The 21,618-nt window shown below is 37.9% G+C and overlaps 2 protein-coding genes across 2 annotated transcripts in view; both read right to left on the bottom strand.

Annotated features, from left to right (window-relative positions):
- Positions 1-2,673, bottom strand: part of LOC106549064 (arf-GAP with SH3 domain, ANK repeat and PH domain-containing protein 1) — a 36,402-nt gene extending 33,729 nt beyond the window's left edge. Inside the window, exon 1 of the mRNA XM_087720272.1 lies at positions 2,548-2,673. Coding sequence (XP_087576398.1) covers positions 2,548-2,673 — 126 coding nt within the window. The remainder of the gene's footprint in view (positions 1-2,547) is intronic.
- Positions 2,674-3,032: 359 nt separating this feature from the next.
- The window catches only part of LOC106549072 (fer-1-like protein 4), a 59,973-nt gene continuing 41,387 nt past the window's right edge, over positions 3,033-21,618 (bottom strand). Inside the window, exons 34-45 of the mRNA XM_087720273.1 lie at positions 21,448-21,579; positions 19,705-19,815; positions 18,781-18,908; positions 17,721-17,891; positions 17,379-17,533; positions 12,255-12,433; positions 11,648-11,733; positions 10,900-10,998; positions 9,248-9,489; positions 7,963-8,246; positions 6,844-6,944; positions 3,033-5,953 (exon numbers count right to left, since the gene is read on the bottom strand). Coding sequence (XP_087576399.1) covers positions 5,773-5,953; positions 6,844-6,944; positions 7,963-8,246; positions 9,248-9,489; positions 10,900-10,998; positions 11,648-11,733; positions 12,255-12,433; positions 17,379-17,533; positions 17,721-17,891; positions 18,781-18,908; positions 19,705-19,815; positions 21,448-21,579 — 1,869 coding nt within the window. The 3' untranslated portion in view covers positions 3,033-5,772. The remainder of the gene's footprint in view (positions 5,954-6,843; positions 6,945-7,962; positions 8,247-9,247; positions 9,490-10,899; positions 10,999-11,647; positions 11,734-12,254; positions 12,434-17,378; positions 17,534-17,720; positions 17,892-18,780; positions 18,909-19,704; positions 19,816-21,447; positions 21,580-21,618) is intronic.

Here is a 21,618-nt window from a genome sequence, read left to right on the forward strand (position 1 = left end):
ATTTGCCAGTTCTCCTAACTACTCAAAATTTCCACTACCGGTTCTCCAGAACCTGTCAGAACTGGCTGAATGCCACCTCTGGTTTTAAATACTTGTTAATGAAAATGATTTTGGATATTTATTATTTTAGTTTGTTGTATACTTCCAAGAATCACTTGTTTGTGAGATGGCTGATAATATATAAATATATATAATTATATAAATAAATACACTTATACATATACTGGAAAGCATGGGTGAGAATTGCTAGCAATTTATTATGCTTTTTGTGTGGAATGAAGATAATTAGGTTTGTCACTGTATAGTTGGTGGAAATTCAAGGTGTGAACTAACTAGACAAGATTTTCTTATTTTATTTTTCTGTTGATCAGATGGGCAGCACTGAAATCATTAATCATATGATCTACAGGCAGATAAATGCTATTCAATAAGCACAAATAGGACCTACTACTTCTTGTGGCTTAGATTGCACATAATTTACCAAATTAAACCTTAAACTAAAGAAAATAAATAAAATAGTCAGACCAAAATAAAACCTCAGCAATGTTCCATATGTGACAAATGTGAAAAATACCTTTAATGTAATAGTTATTGTAAACAGAGTGGCTCTCAGAACTCAACACTGAAAATGGAGACATAAATAAAAATGAAGGAAACAAAACATTTAGAAATGAAAAAAAGTAAAAGAAAAATGGCAGTCAGTTGACATGCCGAATGGCAACAGAGACAGGAAAATTTGTGCAGCTAAACTCTGAATTCTAGATAAAAATACAGAGAGACAAAGAGTTATGTCTGAATAACCAATTCAAAGAAATTAAGGACAACAGAAAAATAGGATAAAAAATAGGTTGTTGTTTTTTTTAAAGTAAGAAAATTGCAGAATTCAAAGGAGGCAAGCACATACTATAGAAAGGGAAATATAAAGTGGTGGCACAACTCTTGAGAAAAACAGAACAAAAGATTGTGAAAGCATAAATGCATGAAAAGATTTTATCACAGAACTACAATCAGACATTCTGGAAAATAAAGCTAACCTAGGCCCTACAAAATATTGCTAATAACAAACCAACAGGAGTTGATTAAATTCTAGAAGAAATATTTAAAATCTGACAACATAATGAAATTGAAGTTCTACATGCAGGTATGGAATGCAGTGTCTAAAGGATTGGGAATATTAATTTATTTCCCAGTAACAAAAATTAACAGTGCTAAAGCATACTCAGTCACGCATTCTTACACACCACAGTAGTAAAATAATGTCTGAGGAAATAATGTCAGAGTGCTAATTATGAGAACTAATAATGAAGATAAAGCTTTGGATATATAATGTGAACTCCACCAACGTTTCCTTTTCCTGATGCTACAAGTTTTTCCCCTCCAAACTATTAATATTATTTTCTGGTTTCCTGATATCAATTTTAAATTAAATGTTACATCCTGTCCTAACTTTTAACAAACTTTTGATAGCTTTTGGGATCTGCTCAGCTCTTTACAAACCTTAACTAGCTGTCCCTTTCTAGAACCTTCTTCACAATAAGTGTGGCTATTGGGAAACTAAAATGAAAGATGTGCAACACATTTTAAAAGAGGAAATGAAAAAGTAAGAGAGGCAGAAATGGTTTTAAAAATCATAAGCAACAAATATTTACTGCATCTCTTCCATAGCTGTATAAAAGATACCCTACCTCTTATCCTTTTAAATATGTCAATTATACATGTCATATGGTGCTTTCTCAGAATGAAGTCTCATTTATTTTCATGTGATTCATTCTCAAGTAATATTGTGAGAAGAGGAGCATAATCAGCCCTGAGAAATTGTATAACAACTCATGAAACATGCTGAAGTCACTATGCCAAAGCGGTGTATCAACCTCTCTCAGGTTGTGCCCATGGGAATTCTGCAGTCATTAAATAAGACTCCAATTCATGGTATCTTCACTAATGCGATGAAACCTGTTAAGGCTCAGAGAAACTCTGTGCAGCTGTCCTGTGATGGTCTGGCTCTAAAGAGGGTAGCTGTACTGGACTGCATTTTAGAGAGTGACCATTTATTATGGTCAAACTCTTGTACATCATAACCCTTTTGTCAGCTTGGTTGGAAAGTTTTAAATGGACTGTCAATCTCTGTGAACATCTGGAGATACCGATAGACATTCATACTTTTAAAATAGAAATTTAATATTAGATTTGTTTCAGTTTTCAGGAACGTAATTTTTAATTGCATTTTTATTACGTAAACTGCTTTTAGCCTCTGTTTTTGAAAGGGTAATGTGCATATTATTTCACAAATAATAATTGGTTACATGTTGATAGGATGCAATGAAATTTCCTGTTTACCCCACATACACCCAAAAAGCAACCCAATAAATCATCAGCAACTGATTCAATCTAGTTGTGTTGTTAGCAATAGCAATAGCAGTTAGACTTATATACCGCTTCATAGGGCTTTCAGCCCTCTCTAAGCGGTTTACAGAGTCAGCATATCGCCCCCAACAATCTGGATCCTCATTTGGTGCCTTAAAGCCTCTTTCCCTGCTCCTCCCTTACCTCCTCTAAGCTGCAAACTGTGTTCCTGCATTTGCCCATGTGGCTAGTGAAGGAAGAGGTTGTTGGAGAGCTCAGATCCTCCTGGGTTTGAGAAATGAAGTCTTGGACAGAAATCAGATCCGTCATTCTTGCGTCTGAGGTGGGTGGACGTAGCAAAGGAGCGCACAGCCTTGGGCTATCCAGCAAAGTCACAGAGGTGGAATATCAGGCCACAGAAAAAAAGGGGAACAGGATTGAGAGGAAGCAGCTAAGGGTAGCTGAGAAGACCACAAACCTCTGAAAAGCAGAGCAGCCGCTTGCTCACTCTCCCTCTGTAATTCTGCTTTCCTGTCCACACAGAGAGAACAGCACTTAAAGAAGTCTTCAGACTCATGCATTTTTTTACCACCCGATAATTGCCTGTCTTGTGACTTTCCAAGGCCATAGAGTGACTTGGAGAGGAGTGTTTGGCTACCAATTCTCTTTAGGAAAATAGCAACAACACCTTTCTTCTGCCAAGCTTTTAAATTTTATTTTTTAATATATATTTAAAATATTCAACAGTCTCAAGTATTTTCATAACAGAAAGGCAGAGTATACATTCCATAATAAATAAAAAATAAATAAAGTTAGGCTAAAATGTTTTTTGTGTGTGTTTAAAGTTAACTTTTTAAAAAATTCCTGGATGCTGATTACTATTTGTACAGAGATATACATATGGCAGACACCAAAGGTACCAAGGATCATGTAATTTCGGTTCAGCACTGGACTTTCCAAATATTCAAAACCAAATCAAAGATATGTCCCACTGAACTCCAAATAGATATCTAGTACTGTTTGCAGTGTGATCATTGAAATGAGGTTGGTGTTCATATCTGTTCAAATCACTTCATTTAGTGCAGTACTACCGGTAGATGCATACATATTGCTTACAACACACTTTACAATAGCTGAAAGTATTTTGACACATATTTAGGGGCCAGTTGGTCCTTTGGAAATTAAAGATTAATCAATAACATGATTTGCAGAGCAAGCTGAGTTCCTAAAAGTTTGATGTTGACGGCTATAAACTGATTTTTGATACCTTTTTTTGTGCAGTCTTGCATTGTAGATTTCCCATCCCCGCTATTTCACTATTTCAAATAGTATTTCACAACACTATTTGTTGTCTCATGCAACAAAAATCTGCGGCAGAATACAGTGCACTCATTTCATCTCATTGTTTATCAAACTGCACTGATTCCCTATAAGATTTTGGGTACAATTCAGGCTGCCAACTATCTCCCATAAGACCCTTCATGGCACAGCTCCTGAGACAGCCTGATTTCTTCAATTATCTCTGCTCAGCCCAGAGGCTCCAGCTGAATGGACACATTTGGAGTCTAGGCTAGTTGTTTGGTAGTAGATGGATTATCCAAAAAAAGAACCAGAGAGACCTAGGCTTCCTGATACAGTAAAAAACACACAGTCCCCAAAACCCTCTTTTTATTTCAAAGCCTGTGAATTATGTTCATTCACAGCCCATAATGAGTCCCAACTAGTTGTAAAGAGTCCTACAGTAGGCTGCCAAAGTCTTTCGATAAGGCTGATAAGGACCCCCCTTTATCTTCCTTGAAACACTGCCAAAGAAACCTTTGCTCCTCCTTTATGTCCTATGGGAGGGGCCAATCACCTCCAAGCCTTACTCCCGAGTCATCCCTTCTGTCTTAACAGTTCTTGCCTTCTGGCAGTTCTGCACATGCGCGCACTGGGAACAGGGGGAGCCTGTTTTTCTGCCTTGCTGATGTCCGACTTTGGAAGCTCTGGAAGCAGCACATAATTCCCAGATGGCCCTGGCCCCCTCTCTGCCTCCGATGCAGAGCCCTCATCTGAGCCTTCCCCAGACTCCAGGACTGGCCCATGTTCTTCCCCAACCTCCTTGCTGTCCGACTCTGCTGCCAGCGGACCACAACACAAAGTAAGAGTAGAGAACTTCCTGGAGCCTAGAACAAATGATGGGGGTCAATTTCTCAAGTCTTTTGGTTATAAAATGAATGTTTATGTTTGGTCATGTCCACCAGAGAAGCCATTTCATCAATAGACGACCCACAGACTCCATATTATGAAAGCACTTACAATATGCTCTCATAATTGCCCAAATATCCAAAGCTCATAAAAGTTTGCATGCTCTTTTGATTAATAGAACATAAGGTACTGAATAACTACATAACCCTACTAACCCTACTATCTTTCCGTTTGTGAGTATTTCTTATGTAGACGAATGTGGTTTGGTATTCTAGCAGTCCAAGTGCTCTGATCCACAAACAGAAGCACATCTCTACCTCTCTCAAATTGGATATTGTGTTATTAGCTATTTGGTAGGCATGGTTGGAGAGAGAAAATAACTGTGCTTGGTTATCTACAAAGGTTGGTATAGACCGGACCTGCACAACTTTTATGCACTTCCATGGCAAAACTCACAAAGGATTTGATACACTTAATACATCTAAAGATTCAACTAGAGCTTCATAGCTTTTTGTGTCCTCAGTGTATCACTATAGCATTCTATTCACCGTGGTACAACATAACCCATTATATAGCAAGTATATGAGAAAACAGAAGTATAAATATAATCATTGATCAAATCATTTTCTAAAGCCCCCCCAATTAAAAGTGGTTTACTTGCATGGTACAGTACATAGTCTGTTTTCCTATGTATTGTTATATAAACACAAAATACTAACAGTGAGAAGTGATAATTTTTCCATAAATAAAGTGCATCCTACTACTGCCTTATCACCTTGTGCTGTATAACATTGTGAATTTTTTTTTTCATAGCATGTGCTTTGACTAATTGAAATTCATTTTCCCACAGACATTTGATCTGGGAACACAAACAACACCAGCATAAAACTGTTAGCCTTCTTTGTATGACTAATTTTTAGTGCTTCTATACCACCTCTGCTTTATTTTACTTTGTCCATAAATCCACAGAGTCTATTTTTCAGTGAAATGTTATCTTCAGAACTATTGACAGGTAAAAATGTATTTCAGAGACTGTTATGAATCCTATATGTGAGCAGCTTGTCTGGTCAGATAGAGGCAGTATTTCTTTCCAGTGGCAGATTCCTTTTCAAAATGCTGTACACACAATTAGGCAGCTATATTCTATGTTCTTTAAGATCTTTGATAGAAAGTCATTGTTGTCTTCCTTCTGTTCCTTTTATTAAATCCCAATACAGTATGCTGGGGAGGAAAGGTAATTCTTTAGCCATTTATTATCTTCTCACTGATGTATCCAGGCATTGTGTAAAGAATAAGAACCAAGAATATGGTCAGAATTGCAATGAGCAGCAATGCAATGATGTACTTCTTGTACCGTTTCCAAATGAAGAAGACAAATGTTTTCATGGGGTTCACAAACCAGTTGAAGGATGTTTTGGGACGACTGGAGGAGACAAAAAAGGGGCAGGAACAAAAAGTATGTTTTAGATTGGGGGGAGATAAGGAAGGAATCAAATGCTAAAATTTAAAATATACAAACCATATGCTCTGTTTTTGTTGTATGATGGGTGGCTACATACATGTTTCAAAGAAATAAATTTGACTCCCACTGACTATACAGATTCTTGGGTTCATAAAAGGGCCCTTCTCAAGCAGAGAATTGTCTGGATTCATCATCCTACATTCTTTAATGTAGGGAATTCTAGGAGTTGAAGTCCACAAAGTCTTAAAGTTCCCAAGTTTGGACACCCCTCCTTTAAAGAATGTAGGATGATAAACACAAGGACAACCACTGTATCATTCTGTTGGCCAACAGCAAGTGATATTTAGAGAAAAATTGCTTCTCATTCTAGAGACAAGATATAGTCATCACAAGTATACAATATTCTTTGCTTCAGTCCCACAATCTGAAAAGCTAATGATCTTCCAAACCTTGTAGCCAGTTTTTAAGCTGAATATGTTCCAATCCAATTACTGTATTCTATTTAATTAGCAACATAAAGAGGCAATTTCAGCGTATGATAATTTGGGATATAAATTTATTCTTGGTAGATTTATGTTCTCTCTCTCTTACTACTTTCCCGCTATCTGGATCTGGAAATGATACTATTAAAATATTAAAAAATAAAGTAGAAAGGAGAGTTTCCGGACATCTGATTGGAAGTGGGCCACATTCATATAAAATTATCTTAACATTACATTCAGCCAACTCCTCACACACCTTAGCAGGAGGATTCTAGAGAAGCCTCCACTATGTATTAATGGTACATTTTAAGTGGGAGAGCAAAATTGGGACATTTGTATGATCATCTGCAAACATTTATCAGCACTTACTTGGGTTTTTCCAAGGGTTCTGGTTCCTTTCTCCCCAGACCAACTGGGTTTTTTTCAGCTTCCTCTATAGTCAACAACTGAAATTCAGCTTCTACTTTTCCCTGGGGAAAAAGCGTACTGTGAAATAGCAGCTGACATTTTCAAGTGTTTGCTTATTAAAAGAAATACAATGCAATGAACTAAAATGTTTCTCCAAGAAGCAAAATTTCCATCACAGTTGAAAGCCAATTAAACCTAAAATTAATCCATCAAATTTACTGCGAAGAGTAAAAATCCATGTCTCCATCAATCATCAGAGAAATGGGAGAAGTCAGTTGAGAGTCTTTAAGAAACAACTGCTCTGATACCTACTGTGTTTCCCCAAAAATAAGACAGGGTCTTATTTTGTTTTTACACACAAAATATGGCTTGGGCCTTATTATGAGGGGATAGTTTATTGTTTTGGGGTTGCCAGGTGGCTGCTCTCTTGCGAGTGGGCTCCCAAAGAGCCGGGCACAGCCTCATGGGTGAATGGCTGTGTTGCGCTGTCGCAGCAGTGCAACACAGCAGCCAAGAAGTGACCACACTCATGAGCAGCCACGTGGCAAACCCCCTTTCCAGCCGGGCGCAGCGCCATTCACTGACCTAGGGGTATCGCCAAGCCGCATGAGCGCCTGTTCGCCGCATGGCTTTTTCTGCGGCTTCCAAACCGAGTCTTGCGGCAGTGGCCGCTTTGGGCATACATTCTATGGTTGTGGGCCAGCTGCCGGCAGAGTATACAACCATAGAGCATACACCCAGAGCCGCACTGCTGGAAGACTCGAAGGCACAAGGAACACTGTTACTTTCCCACCAAAGGTATCCCTATTTTTCTACTTGCATTTTTACAGGCTTTCAAACTGCTAGGTTGGCAGAAGCTGGGACAAGTAACGGGCGCTCAGTCCATTACGCGGTGCTAGGGATTTGAATCACTAAGCTGCCAACCTTTTTGATTGACAAGCTCAGCGTCTTAGCCACTCAGCCACCGCATTCCTCATTTTTAAGGAATGGGAACCCTAAAATAAAAGCTGGGTTTGAGCCCATGTAATTTACTCCTTAATCTTTCAGGCACCACTTCAATATTGCTGCATGTTTTCTTACAGTTAAGATGAAGATATTCCCACTAGGATCTGAAAACTCCACATCTTCTGGCTTAACGGATCTCCTCCATTTCTTCTTCTTCTTTTTCTTCTGCTTAGCCTCCCTCTCTTCCCTTTCAATATCTTCCTGACTTTTCAATTTAATGAAGGGCCACCATCCTTTCATTCGTTTGTTTCGGAAGATAGAAAACCGTGGCATGGCCTTTTCCTTGGCCATCTTGATAGTGCACTGCTCTGAACTCTTGGCAGCTCTCACCATATCATTCAGCTTTAACTCAATGGACCCTAGAAAGGTTCAAACAACAGAGAATCTCAGGCACTCGCCCACTTACATAATATAAAATATACTGTATATATAATATGTGCAATAATTTCCAAACCAGTAAGAATTTACTGGGAATTATATTAATTTTGGTCATAGTTAGCATGGCATCAAATCTTGATAGCCAACATAATTGAAAAAATCACAACTAGATTTTAATGTCATCTTGTTGAATCCTGGTCAAATTGTGTTCATAAACCCAGGAGCACCTGCAAATAAGAGCCGAGGTGGTGCAGTGGTTAGAGTGCAGCACTGCAGGCTACTTCAGCTGACTGTTAGCTGCAGTTCGGTGGTTCAAATCTCACCGGCCCAGGGTTGACTTAGCCTTCCATCCTTCCGAGGTGTGTAAAATGAGGACCCAGATTGTTGGGGGTGATATGCTGACCCTGTAAACCGCTTAGAGAGGGCTGAAAGCCCTATGAAGCGGTATATAAGTCTAACTGCTATTGCTATTGCTATAAATGTAACTGATAGCCAAATAGGCTCGATCAAAGCTTCTGAACGCATAAGATCACCCTGGCGTTCTAGACCTCATATTGTAATATCTTGGTAACCACTGGGTGGTGCTGTATATTTATTTTTCTCCTTTACTGCTTCACCAAGGATACAGATTTTGTATCTATAAATAGGTAAGGTGACTTTCGCTGCATATAGCTACATAAAACATCCAAAACTGAACAAGGAGAAGAGGCGCTTGCCAAATTGTCCCTGGCATTCTGGGACCTGTCCTGTGAATAATAGCCTGGGAATTCAAGTATTTCTTTTTCCTGTTTCTGGCTCCCTCTTTATTTCATATTAACTACCTTCATAGAAGAACAGAACACCTTTATGTAGCAAATCAAGGTCAGATAATTGGTATCAAAATTATAGATGATCTTTTTCTCCTAAATTTTCTCCTATTTCTGCCATGCATTCACGCACTAAAACAAGCTAACATTCCGATTCTGTGCATTGAAAAGAATACCTAGGAAATCATTTGCCGAAATCCTGTCGTAATCCCAGACTTGAAAGACTAAGACGGCTGGTTCACGGAATTCCGACTCCTCCAGAGAAAAAATAGAATCCTTCTTTTTGTACGTTATCTCTTTCTCGGTTGGAAGGTAATCGAAGCGGAAGACAAACCGCCAGTTGAAGTTGCCTTCCCCAGTCAAAGAATTAAAATGAACGTCTGTTTCTTGCTTGTCTTTCTCCAGTCCTTTGATCCAGCTGCAGGAGAATTTTTCATTAGCCTCTGGCAACATTTTAACATAAGGACGTTTCAGAATACAGATAGTCCTCGACTTACAACAGTTCATTTAGTGACTCTTCAAAGTTACAATGGCATGGGAAAAAATGACTTGTGACCATTTTTCATGCATGACCTTTGTAGCATCCACACGATCATGGGATCAAAATTCAGATGCTTGGCAACTGGTTCATACCTGTGACTGTTGCTGTGTCCAAAGGTCATGTGATCATCTTTTGCAATCTTTTGATAGCAAAATCAATGGGGAAGCCAGATTCACTTAACAACGGTGGCAAGAAAGGACGTAAAAGGGGGCCAAATTCACTTAAGAAATGTTTCACTTTAAAATGTGATTTCTAAACTTCCCAGCTGGATCCCAACAAGCAGAGTCATGGAGGAAGCTGGATTTACTGAATAAATGCATGATTTATTTAACAACTGCGGTAATCGTCTTAACAACTGTGGCAAAAATTGTCAGAAAATCGGGCACAATTCACGTAACAACTGTCTTGCTTAACAATGGAAATGTGGGGCTCCATTGTGATTGTGAGGACTACCTACATAGGATAGACAGTGTATTTTTATATGCAAGCTTGAAAAAATAAGCAGCATTATTTAGGTGCCCCAAGCCAAAGTTTGTATCAGTAGAGTAATATTTGCTATAAAAATGAAAAAAATGTTTTATTTACTTATTTATCTACTTACTTACTTATTTTATATATATTCGCACATGGCAACTCAAGGCAGCTTATACAAATATAAAAATAACATATATAAAAAATAAAACTAATAGAAGAAAATAATCAAATAATAGCTCCCCACTCCCCCATCCTGGTGACAACATACATATCTCACAAGCCTTTTAATGGGCTCCATCCCTCTCTGGGTTCCCCAGGCCCACTGGCAGAACCAGGTCTTCAGTGCCTTCCTGACGAGTGTTAGAGTGGGAGCCATTCTAATCACTGGGGGAATGATGTTCCAGAGATAGGGAGCTACCACGAAGAAGACCCTTCTTCTGGGTCCCACCAGATGTATCTCCCTAGGGGATGAGACCCATAACATTCCTTGTCTCCCTGCTCTAGTGGGTCAGGTAAATGTGACTGGCAAGAGACGGTCCCTCAGATAAACTGTTAAGTTGATTAAGTCCCAAATAGCAAGGAAAAATCCACAAATTGAGAGTGGGCTAAAATTCACATCATACAAAGTGCTGTTTCTTTAAAAACCCAACAAAAGAAACCATGTGGCAAGAGGAATTTGTTTCAAGATAATTAGGAATTAACCTTCCACATACAAATGCAATCTATTAAAGTCCAATTTGCACATTTAATAAAACAGAAAGGATGGCCCAGGGACAGATTCCTGGTTGTTTTAACCTATCCCAGCAAATGCACCTTTTGACATATATGTCACTGGAAATTTCTCCTGTTATTGGATTGACGTCATCAAGAATCACGTCATCTGTATTCCAGATAATGACACGTAGTTCATAACTGGGAAAGAAGAAGAAAAACCAAAGACAATAATGATTTTCTTGCAAATCCTGAGTAATTTGTTGGTTGATCTGTTAATTAATTGCAAAGATACATACAAGATGGGGGGCAGTGAAGCACCTTGTCAAGGTTCTTGGCCCAAAAAGGCCTCTTTGACAAACAAATCCTTACAGTAATTGCAGATTCTCTGCATTTGGTTTAATGCTAAAATAACATACATTCAATGTGATTTCCATGGTTTCCATATTAGAATTACAGATTCTTTTCATATATTGAGTGAATCTAAATTTGGCTCTAGCCTGTTAGTCACTCCATTAATTTTGAGGCAAGATACAGCTGCATATTTCTCTTGCTTTATTATACATATATTACCTTCTATTCTTAACAGCATATTACCCACAAGCGTGCATTTTTCCACTTGAAAAGGCATCCAGATGAAATTACTGTTTTCCAGAATATTAAATGCACTTTTTACTCATATACAACCAGATGCAATTTGCAGTTGGAAAGTAGATAAAAGGTTAGATGTTTGCAGCATCAGAGAATTTCAAGTCACAAATCTTTACCCAGTGCACAATATACAAAACAAATTCTATAATGGTAAAATAAATATTGATTCAGATTCCTGTTCACAGAGATTCCTCTCTACCTGATTGGAAGTCGTGGTTTGATGTTGACAGGTGGTGGTGCAGGGACATCATTTGGAAACATGTCAATCCACATGTGGAGAGAACCCTGGAGAAACAAGAACAACAAAAAGTCACTTGGCAATGTTCTCTTCTTTGTTGGTCAATAGACTAAGTTGCTTGGTATTACTCCATGCATCTGTTTTTTTTACACTGCAACTTGGGAATTTTGGTGTGAAGAGAGATTAAGACAATGAGCTGTCCGATAGATAGCAAAATTGGGGGTGGGGTGGGGGAACCACCCAGGAAGAAGATAATGGCAAACCATATTTATAATTATGCGTATACTGCCATATCTATAAAGACACCAGGAACTGAGCTTGACTTGGCCAGAGCAACCGTATCAACCCATATTGCTATGATTGTACTAGAGCAGCCTTCGGTCCTCAGAGGGTTATTATGGAAGTTGAAATCTCATAACACAAGGCATATGTTAGAGAGGACCTCATTCAACAGCAGCAGACCATGCATGTGTTCCTACAAATATTTGCAGGGAGCAGCTGCTATGTTACAGATACAAATGTTGAACACAAAATATAACAGTATGTATAAATCAACTTTCTGCTTTACCTGGAGAATACCGGGGTTATCTGGATTGTAAATAGATCGAACTTCCACATGTTCTGGTACTAATTTGCACCCATACTCAGGCATTTCATCCCAGTGTTGAAGAACATGCAAAGCCTTGTGCTCATCATAGGCAGACGAGGTATCGTCATTATTTTCTTTATCGTCTTTTGCCAAGGCTTCTGAAATATAACAAAACACAGATTCTAACAGGCACTTCTTCAAGTCTGGATTCAATTCAGTAATTAAATTACTGAGATTTAGAATAGAATAGAATAGAATAGAATAGAATAGAGGAGTTGGAAGGGATCTTGGAGATCTTCTAGTCCAACCCCCTGCTTAGGCAGGAAACCCTACACCACTTCAGACAAATCTTCTTAAAAACTTCCCTGAGTGGAACCTATTAATCAAGACTTGCTGAGAGTCCCAGTATTGAGAGAATCCATGTTCAGAGACTCTGGGCTCAGTGAATTTTCTTTGAAGCAGGTTTTTTTGCATTGCAATTGTTTCAGAAGCACTGAGGTGCTTCTGGGTTGAAAGGATTAGCCAGTGGGGGACAAACAATTGGGGACTCCTTTCATGTCCCTGGCAGGAGCTGGTGTGAAGGAGGGGAGCTCAGTTCCACCGCATGACAGCTTTCGGGTCTCAAACATGGACTTCCTAACTTCCAACCCAGCATCCTAACCATGCAAGCCCCCATTGTCCCTTTGGAGCAGTTGACTCTCAGATGTACAGGCTGCCCCTTCTTACATTTTCAAACATTCTTTAAAAACATGTTCCCTTTAGAAAAAACAAACATTTGCAAATGAATAAGATCATGCTATCCCTGAGTAATGTTACACTGGATTGATGTTTTATAATTGATTGTATTATACCTCACATCAATACTGTTTTAGGGTAAAAGTAGCGTTTATGTTAAAGGAATATATGAATTATCCTTCTGAAAGATACCAAGCATGACATTTTCTTTTTAAAAAATCCAAGCATCTAGGTAGTAAGTTAACATTTTCACTAATAAGGCACTATGGCTCTATGATTAAGACTGGTTCCATCATATCCAACAAAATGTGTTCCACTACCAGATTGTGAAGATTAGGATGAACGGGTGGGATTGAAACTTGAGATTAACAGAAATATGGTTAAGAGAAACACATTTACTTTCAATAATTTCCAAGACTTAATGAATTGTTCCTTAGAGTAATGAAGAAGTAGCTGAATCATATATTATCTTTAAGAAATCCTACAGAACGTATTACCTAGTAGATGACTGAGGAATGGTAATTGTTGTCCCTATCTTCAAAAAGGAAAAAAAAAGGAGGATCCAGGGACCAGAGATTCAGCTCTCACATCAATAATGGAGAAGATTCTAGAGCAGATCAATAAAGATTCAAAAAAAATCTTTGAAAACTATTTGAATTACCAAATGGCAACAAAAATTTGTCAAGAACAAATTCTTGCCAGATGACACAATTGTTTAACTATTTTAGTGAAAGTAAACTGTGAATAACTAGGTAGCAACTTGGTAAAGATGGGCAAAGCATTTCATGCACAGACAGAACAAATTGTTCTGGACAGTCTGTGCACAAACTGAAACATGTCTGTTCTATCTTTATGTTAATCATACAATACAGTTTGGAACATGTGTATTGTTCATTCATAGACCCAGAACATGCAGGCTCCAGGGTGAAAAGAGTGGTGGAAAAAGGACTGTCAGTGGAGGAAACAATGCACAATAGTGACTGCAGACAGGGAAAGAACATATGGAGCGATCAGAGGAGGGCAAATGCATAGGACATATGGGAAGAAAGCAGAAGAGAGGGATAAGGTTCTCGTTCAGATGATTTTTTTTTTTTTTTTGGTCAAAATCCAAAACAAGATGTTCAGGGTTTGGTTTAATTGGACTGGCAAGACACAAAGTGTTTATTCCTTGCACCCAAAGTATACCTTTCACATCATGCATGCTCCCATAAACTAGTTAACAGTGGACCTGGTCACATGATGAATCTGTATGTATATGACTCATACTCAAGGAGTGCTCATCAATTATTCATCAAATTGAGGACAGATTTTCAACCACAAAGGATCCTCTGCTTTTTAGTATTATTATTCATGAATTAGAATGTGGATGCCCATCAAATTTCCCCATACTGGTTGGAATAACTAGTACTGTAGTAGTCTGGAGCACGGAAATAAAATTCATTGAATTTCTTGCTAAATTTGAGGGATTGAAAATAATAGAATGTAACGTAACAGAAACAAGCACAAAGTTCTTTATTCAGAAAAGAAAAATTAAATGCACATGTGTAGGATAGGGGATACATGGATTGGCAATGATACTTGTGAAAAAGATTGCGATATACCAGTTGACCACAAACTGGATATGAACAAGCAGTGTTTTGTAGCTTTTAAAAAAGCATTCACAATTTTAAACTGCAATAACAGAAGTGTAATTTCCAAATCACAGAAAAGAATTTATTTTGTTTTGTTTTGGTTAGACCTCCCCTAGAAAATAGTTTTCAATTTTGGGAATCCTGTTTTAGGAAGAGTTTATAAACTAAAAAAATAATTTGGAGATTAGAAATTAAGATCTATTTAGAAAGATTAAAGGAACAGAATATGTTTAGTCTTGAGAAAAAACAACTGAAGGAAAATCGATCAAGACCTATTCCCGTTAACAGAAGTTACCTAAAAGTAAAAACAGTTCAACCAATTAACGAGAAAAGTAATATCTGCTTCACTGGATATGGATTCAAAAGGAAGATTAAAGATCATCTTTCAAGGATGCATTAATATGGATTTCTGCAGATTGAACTTGATGCTATAAATGACCCTTTTCAGATCTATTTAGCAAAAACAAATTAAAAACTTCAAGCAGCTTCTAAACAAAGAGATGAACACATTTTTAAAGATTTGCTTGAATACAAATACAAGTGAACTAATTCAAAGAACATAATTTAATTATTTTAATTCACTGTCCCGTAACATTCAGATATGTATTTTAAATCTGCAGATATGATTCTGATATGCAGTATTAAACAATTTAAAAGATGATGATACAATCTATCGTATAATTGCATTCATATTTGTACATATTATGAACATATTTGTTCATAAATTTATATCGAATCCATAAACAAACAAATTTCTTTTCTCGCAGGAAAAATTATCAACTTCTAAAGCTCTACTTTTAAAAGGAATAGGGAACAATTGTTAGAGAAAGAAAGCTAGATGCACTACAACGGCTTACCACGTTTCTGCAAGTGAGATTTTAAAATATTATGAGCTTGTCTTTTTTCCGTATTCTTTCCCTGTGATTTCCTGAACTCCTATATCTTAAAAGTATAAATAGAATAACAGAGTTGGAAGGGACCTTGGCGGTCTTCTAGTCTAACCCCCTGCTTAAGCAGGAAACCCTACACCACTTCAGACAAATGGTTATCCAACATCTTCTTAAAAACATCTTGTTGGAGCATTTACAACTTCTGGAGGCAAGTTGTTCCACTGATTAATTGTTCTAACTGTCAGGAAATTTCTCCTTAGTTCCAAGTTTTCTAATTATTTCTAATCATGCACTCATTTTCAATTTCTAATTATGTATCCATAGTAGTGCCACTGAATATCCCACTTAGCGGGAGTTGATATTTTAACATTTTCCTGCTGAAAGAGTTAGAATGTGTGATACACATTGTCTGCTTCTCTGTCTGTCTGCTCTCTCTCTCTCTCTCTTTACCCCCCCTCCTCACACACACACACAGAAATATATTTACATATATTTGGATAAATAAACATATCCAAATATATACATATACATGTAGGTGGATGGGTGACTTTTCAAATAAAAAGAGGTTCAACTGACTTAGAGATAGTTTGAAATAAATTTAGGATAGTACACTAATGCTCTTTAGGAAAAAATAGGTGAATGACTGTGTTTGCTTAAAACAACTTAACAAATACAGGTAATGTAATACTCAACTTTTGGCCACAACTGGGACTAGAACATATGTCCCTAAGCTTTTATGCTGTGGTCACTAAGCAAATCCTCCTTCCCCAATTGATTTTTTTGTCAGAAACCCTCTGAGAATGTTGCAAATGACAATCACATGATCCTGGGGCATTGCAATCATCAAAAATACATGCCTGAATTTTGATCACATGACTACGGGGGCCCTACAATAGTCATACGTGCAAGGCCTGGTCATGGATCTTTTTTTTCACTGCCATCATATTTTCAAATGGCCATTAAACAAATGATTCTAAGTCAAGGACTACCTGTAAAACTCTCTGAATTTACACAGTAATGCAGAGAAGAAACTAAACCAAATCCTCAGACAAACATCTTTGTGGCTTTGGGTGATGTCTGAAGCAGATATAATCTCTCGGTTGAAATTTAGCTTCACTTAATTATGATAAAATGAAGGAAGATCACTGACTTAAATTCCCCAAAGAAAGTGAGAAAATGTGACAAAATTAAAGATAGAGTTTGATATATAGATATGCCTTCTGCAGCAGAATAAGTTGGGCGCAAGTAGAAATAGAGCATGGTCCCAATTAGAAAAGAGTTGAAGAGTACCAGTTGAAGTTGAATACTTCTGAGGTCACTAAGTAATGGAAATCTGTTCTAGCAATTACAAAGACTACAAATTAAGGCTCTGCATAAATAATTAGGACTACATGGAAATGAATGTTCAGCTTTAGAAATAAGTATACAGCACTCTGGTGGGATTCAGCCAGTTCGCACCTATTCAGGAGAATAAGTTGTTAACTTTCTAAGCAGTTCGGAGAACCGGTTGTTGGAAGAAATCTCATTTTGTTTTTTTCCACTTTACAGGGATAATCCTGTAAGGAAGGCAGGAAGGAAACATTCTGGTGTTGTTTCTAGCCTAATTTTTATTGCCCTGCTTACAAAAACTGCCTCTCCGGTTAACCCTTATTACAATATAACAGCTAAGGCGAAGCAGCCATCAATGTGAGTGACGTTGAGTTGTCCATGCCCACCCAGTCACATGACCACTGAGCTCCGCCTACCCACCTAGTCATTAGGGCAGAGAACCAGTTGTAAAATTATTTGAATCCCACCACTGCTGTTGAAATTTAAAAAAAAAATATAGCAAAGGTAAGTACCATTACCTTCAGGAAAAGCTTCAGGGGGGATTTTAAAAATCTTGTTATTTACTTTGACTTCCTCTGCCCTGTACTCAGCTGAGGGGAGGGCATTCTTCTTGCATAAACTTTCCAAGATATGCGTGGGTTTGAAAGCATCTCGCCATATATTGTAGCCTTCTCTGTAACAAATGATTACATATGGGTAAGTTGCATTTTATCGTTTAGATTAGATATGAAACTGGTTTATTAATGCTGGCATTCCTATAGGGCAGAAACATTGGGCCTTAAGCTCTATTGACAAAGCTATAGGATACTAGTAGAACGAGAGAGGGATTCAGTCACCTTGACTGCTCCTATAATACATACGTGTCATATTGTGAGGCCACTCCACAATTGGCTCTGTGATTGCTGTAGAATCGGTTCTCCAAGTCAATTTTGGTCTCCCCAATTAAATCATCAGATCCAACTAAATCATGGTCAAATATTGATATAGTGAGTTCTGATTCTATAGGAAAGGATATTGAAAGCTCCAGTACTCTAAATATGGGATAGAAAGAAAACAATAACATTGGGAGATAGCAAGTAAAGACAGAACATAACAAAATAGCTTCTGTACAATAATCATTTTATTGCTTGCTATAGCAGCATTTCCTTTTACTTGTATTTAATCAACATAAATGTTGAAATAAAAGAAGTGCCGGCTGGATGGATCCATTGGCAGAATGATAAAGTCTATTCTTTCATTTTAAAGTCCCTGGTCCACCTTCTTTCTTTATTTTATATAGCCAGATAAGTATCAGACTCTTGCAATTATTTTACTTTTTATTAGCAATTTGCTTTATTTTACTCCTATTTTCATGAGCATATTAGGCAGATATAACCTCAGATTCTCTCTTTCTGTGCTGAAAGGTTGTTTCCTTCTAATTGAAGTTTTCCTTCATTGCTCATGTCAGTATCCTTCCTTGGAATATTTATCTGCATCATAGGTGGTATTCAGCAGGTTCTGATCAATTTCGGAGAACCAGTAGTGGTGGAAATTTTGAGTAGTTCAGAGAACCGGTAAATACCACCTCTGAATGGCCCCGCCCCCATCTATTCTTTTCCTCTCGAGTCCCGGCTGATCAGGAGGAAATTGAGATTGTACAGTATCCTTCTCCTGCCACGCCCACCAAGCCACGCCCAAGAAACCAGTAGTAATTTTTTTGAATCTCACCACTGCTCTACATCACCATTCCCACAGGAAGATCCACTATCAGCCCTTAAGAATCCACACATATAAACCTAGCTGATGCTATGAAGACATATTCTTATATTTTTATGCCTATAACTAACGGGTACATTCTTCTGAAATAGAGAAAATCTTCTGGTAAGACAAGAATCAGTTTAGAAAAGATGTAACAGATATAAGATAAAAACATATTCTTACTCTCCAAAAACTGGATTGAGCTGTTTTGGGATATATCGATCCTTGGTGTTTTTTTGTTGTTGGCCAATCTTAACCACAAGATAGGGATCTGCTTTGCCATTGGGATCTGCTGGTGTCAAATTAGTTGCCTAAAGAAACAGCCACGTGTGATATGGTGACAGAATACAAAAGGATGGGACAAAAAGAATTCTACAAATTGATGTGGAATCAATATAATGGAATTTCATGCAATTTGTGGTAAACCTATATCTTCCCATCTGGAAAAAAAAGGCTTAGATAGCATACAAGTGAATTTTTCCTAATGCAATTGCCTTGGAGAGTTCATGGTTTATAAACAGCACCTTCCATATTTAACTCTCCTATATTTTCCCAATCCTGGGTCTATTTTCCTAACAGGAAAACAAATCTGTTTTCTTCAACAAAAAAACCCCACAATCTGTTACATCCTCAAACCCCCATAACGTTAACCTTAAACTGTCTATCGTGGACTTCACCCCTTTTCTAAGAAATTATGGTCTGCATAAGCGCACCAGCATGCCTACCGTCCCTTGTCTTATTGTCCCCATTTATTTGTACCCATTTCCTGTGTTCATGTCCATATTTACCTGTTATCTACATGGTTGACAAACAAAACAAAACAGAACAAATAAATCTGCAAGGTAGGGGCAAGAACATAATTAGGAATTCTTCATTTGAAAATACCCAACCTTAGAAAGCCAGAAGAATGTTCTGTAATAGTATTTTACTTTTCAATTCATGAAAGAATGTAAGTAAGAGCACAATAAATAAGGAGTGACCAAGGTTGAAATAATGACAGAATCTCTGTTATTTCAGTAACAGAGATTGTGCTTTGGAAATCAACCTGTCTGCAGTGTATCTGAAGTCCTAAATCTGTATTTCTGTATATGAAGTCAAAATACTTACTTTGACAATATAAATTCTGACAAGAACCTTGATGGGTCTATTTCTGGGGATGCCTTGGGAGATCTTATGTTCTGGACCTGCCTCTTCAGATCGATAAACATAGAATGAACCCTGTAGCAGAGGGAGTTGAGAAGAACGTGCTGTTTATGTAGGTTTTTTTTTTCTAATAATTTATATTTTGGAAAATCCTATTGCTGAGAAGCTATTCACTTCTCCTAGCAGAATATATCTGACTTTTAATGAATTAATATTTATTTATTCAATAGGGATGTCACTTGACTCCAACCCAGTTTCAACAGTTCACAGTGGAATAACATAAGCAATAAAAAACAAAGTATTAACCTGAACAAATATAAAAGTGCAAAATTATTACATATAGCAATCCAAACAACAATGCCAATACAAACATCTATCCTACCCCAAGGCCAGGATAAATAGCCAGTTTTCAAGAACGACATCATCCACCTAGGAACCATACAGACCTCAAGAGGAACCTCATTTCAGAGACCAGAGAACACACATTTCCTGAGTCCTGAAATATGGCACATTTAATCAAGGGTGACCTGAAAAATGCCCACTCTGCCAGTTCATATCAGATTGGTAGAAACTGTGTAAGGCAGGCAGTACCTTTATAGCAGGGGTGTCAAACTCAGATCTGGAAACAGCAAAAGCCTATCCCGCAGTGGCTCTGCCAGAAAAAATGGAGCTTGGGAGGGCTGGAGTTGGCCCTCTCGAGCTCCATTTTTTCTGGCAGAGGGTTGCAGGAGGCTGTTGCAGTCAAATATGGAGCTCGGGAGCCCGTTTTTGCTGGCATAACTTTTGGGCCACCACAGGCGCCCTCAACACAAGTGACGTCAAGCTGGCCACACCCACCTTGGCCCACCCACCATGGCCCCCCAGAGTCAAACACAACCAGGGGTGGGATTCTACTAGTTCAGACTGGTTTGGGCAAACCTGTAGCTCTGAAGATGAGCTGGAAGCAAACTGGTTCGCTCCCACAAACAAGTGGGCCCGCCTGCCCGGCGCTGTGCTTTACCTACTTTTATCTTCTCAGCTGAGTCGTGCAGCAGAGTGGATTACTGCGGCTCAGCTGTTTTCCTTCCAAGCAACAATCCAAAATATAAGTATGTGCGTGTGCACCCAAAGCATCCAAGTAAACCGCTTTTAAACCGGTAGGAGCCGACCCCTGAACACAACCCTGATGTGCCACTCAATGAAATTGAGTTTGATACCCCTGCTTTATAGGTAATAACCCAAGGCCTTGAATCACACCCAAAAGCACACTGGCAACCATTGCAGCTCATGGAGCAAAGATCCTATGGCAAGCCCATCATATTCTGAACCTGTTGAAGCTTTGGAGTGAATACCGTGCAATAACAGATTGTATTAAAATAGACTTTTTTTCAGATTAGCAGCCATATTTCCAAATTAGGATTTGTATCCAATTTTTACCTACTGCAAAAAAAAAAGTTCAACATTTGTTAAAAAAAAAAACCCACCTATCTCCAGACTGCAGCAACAGGAATCTGGTTTAAGAACTATGGAAAGCACAGATCAAAAATACTGGGTGATCATTCCATTAAAGTCAATGAGGCTTGTATTTTATAAAGGAATGGGTAAGACTGAATTTTGACTCATCGAAGAGCCCCTATGCCAAATAAATTAATATTAATAGGAATAAATTCACTGCCATTACTACTTTGGGAAGAAAATCAAATGGTATTAATAAATAAAGATTCCGACCTTGTATTTCCCAACAAATTTTTCTTCGTCATTCCCATCTTCATCTTCACTAGCTTTCCCACGATGAAGTGGAAAAATACATAACCAGTCCTCAAAATTGTCAAACTCATTCTCTAGTTCTGAACTATAAATCTGAAATAAAAATGTGCACTATGGTAATTGAACATAACA

The sequence above is a fragment of the Thamnophis sirtalis genome, unplaced genomic scaffold (assembly GCF_051295495.1).
Source record: "Thamnophis sirtalis isolate CommonGarterSnake01/CBP01778 unplaced genomic scaffold, rThaSir2_p1.2 scaffold_7, whole genome shotgun sequence".
In the NCBI taxonomy this organism is placed as follows: domain Eukaryota; kingdom Metazoa; phylum Chordata; class Lepidosauria; order Squamata; family Natricidae; genus Thamnophis; species Thamnophis sirtalis.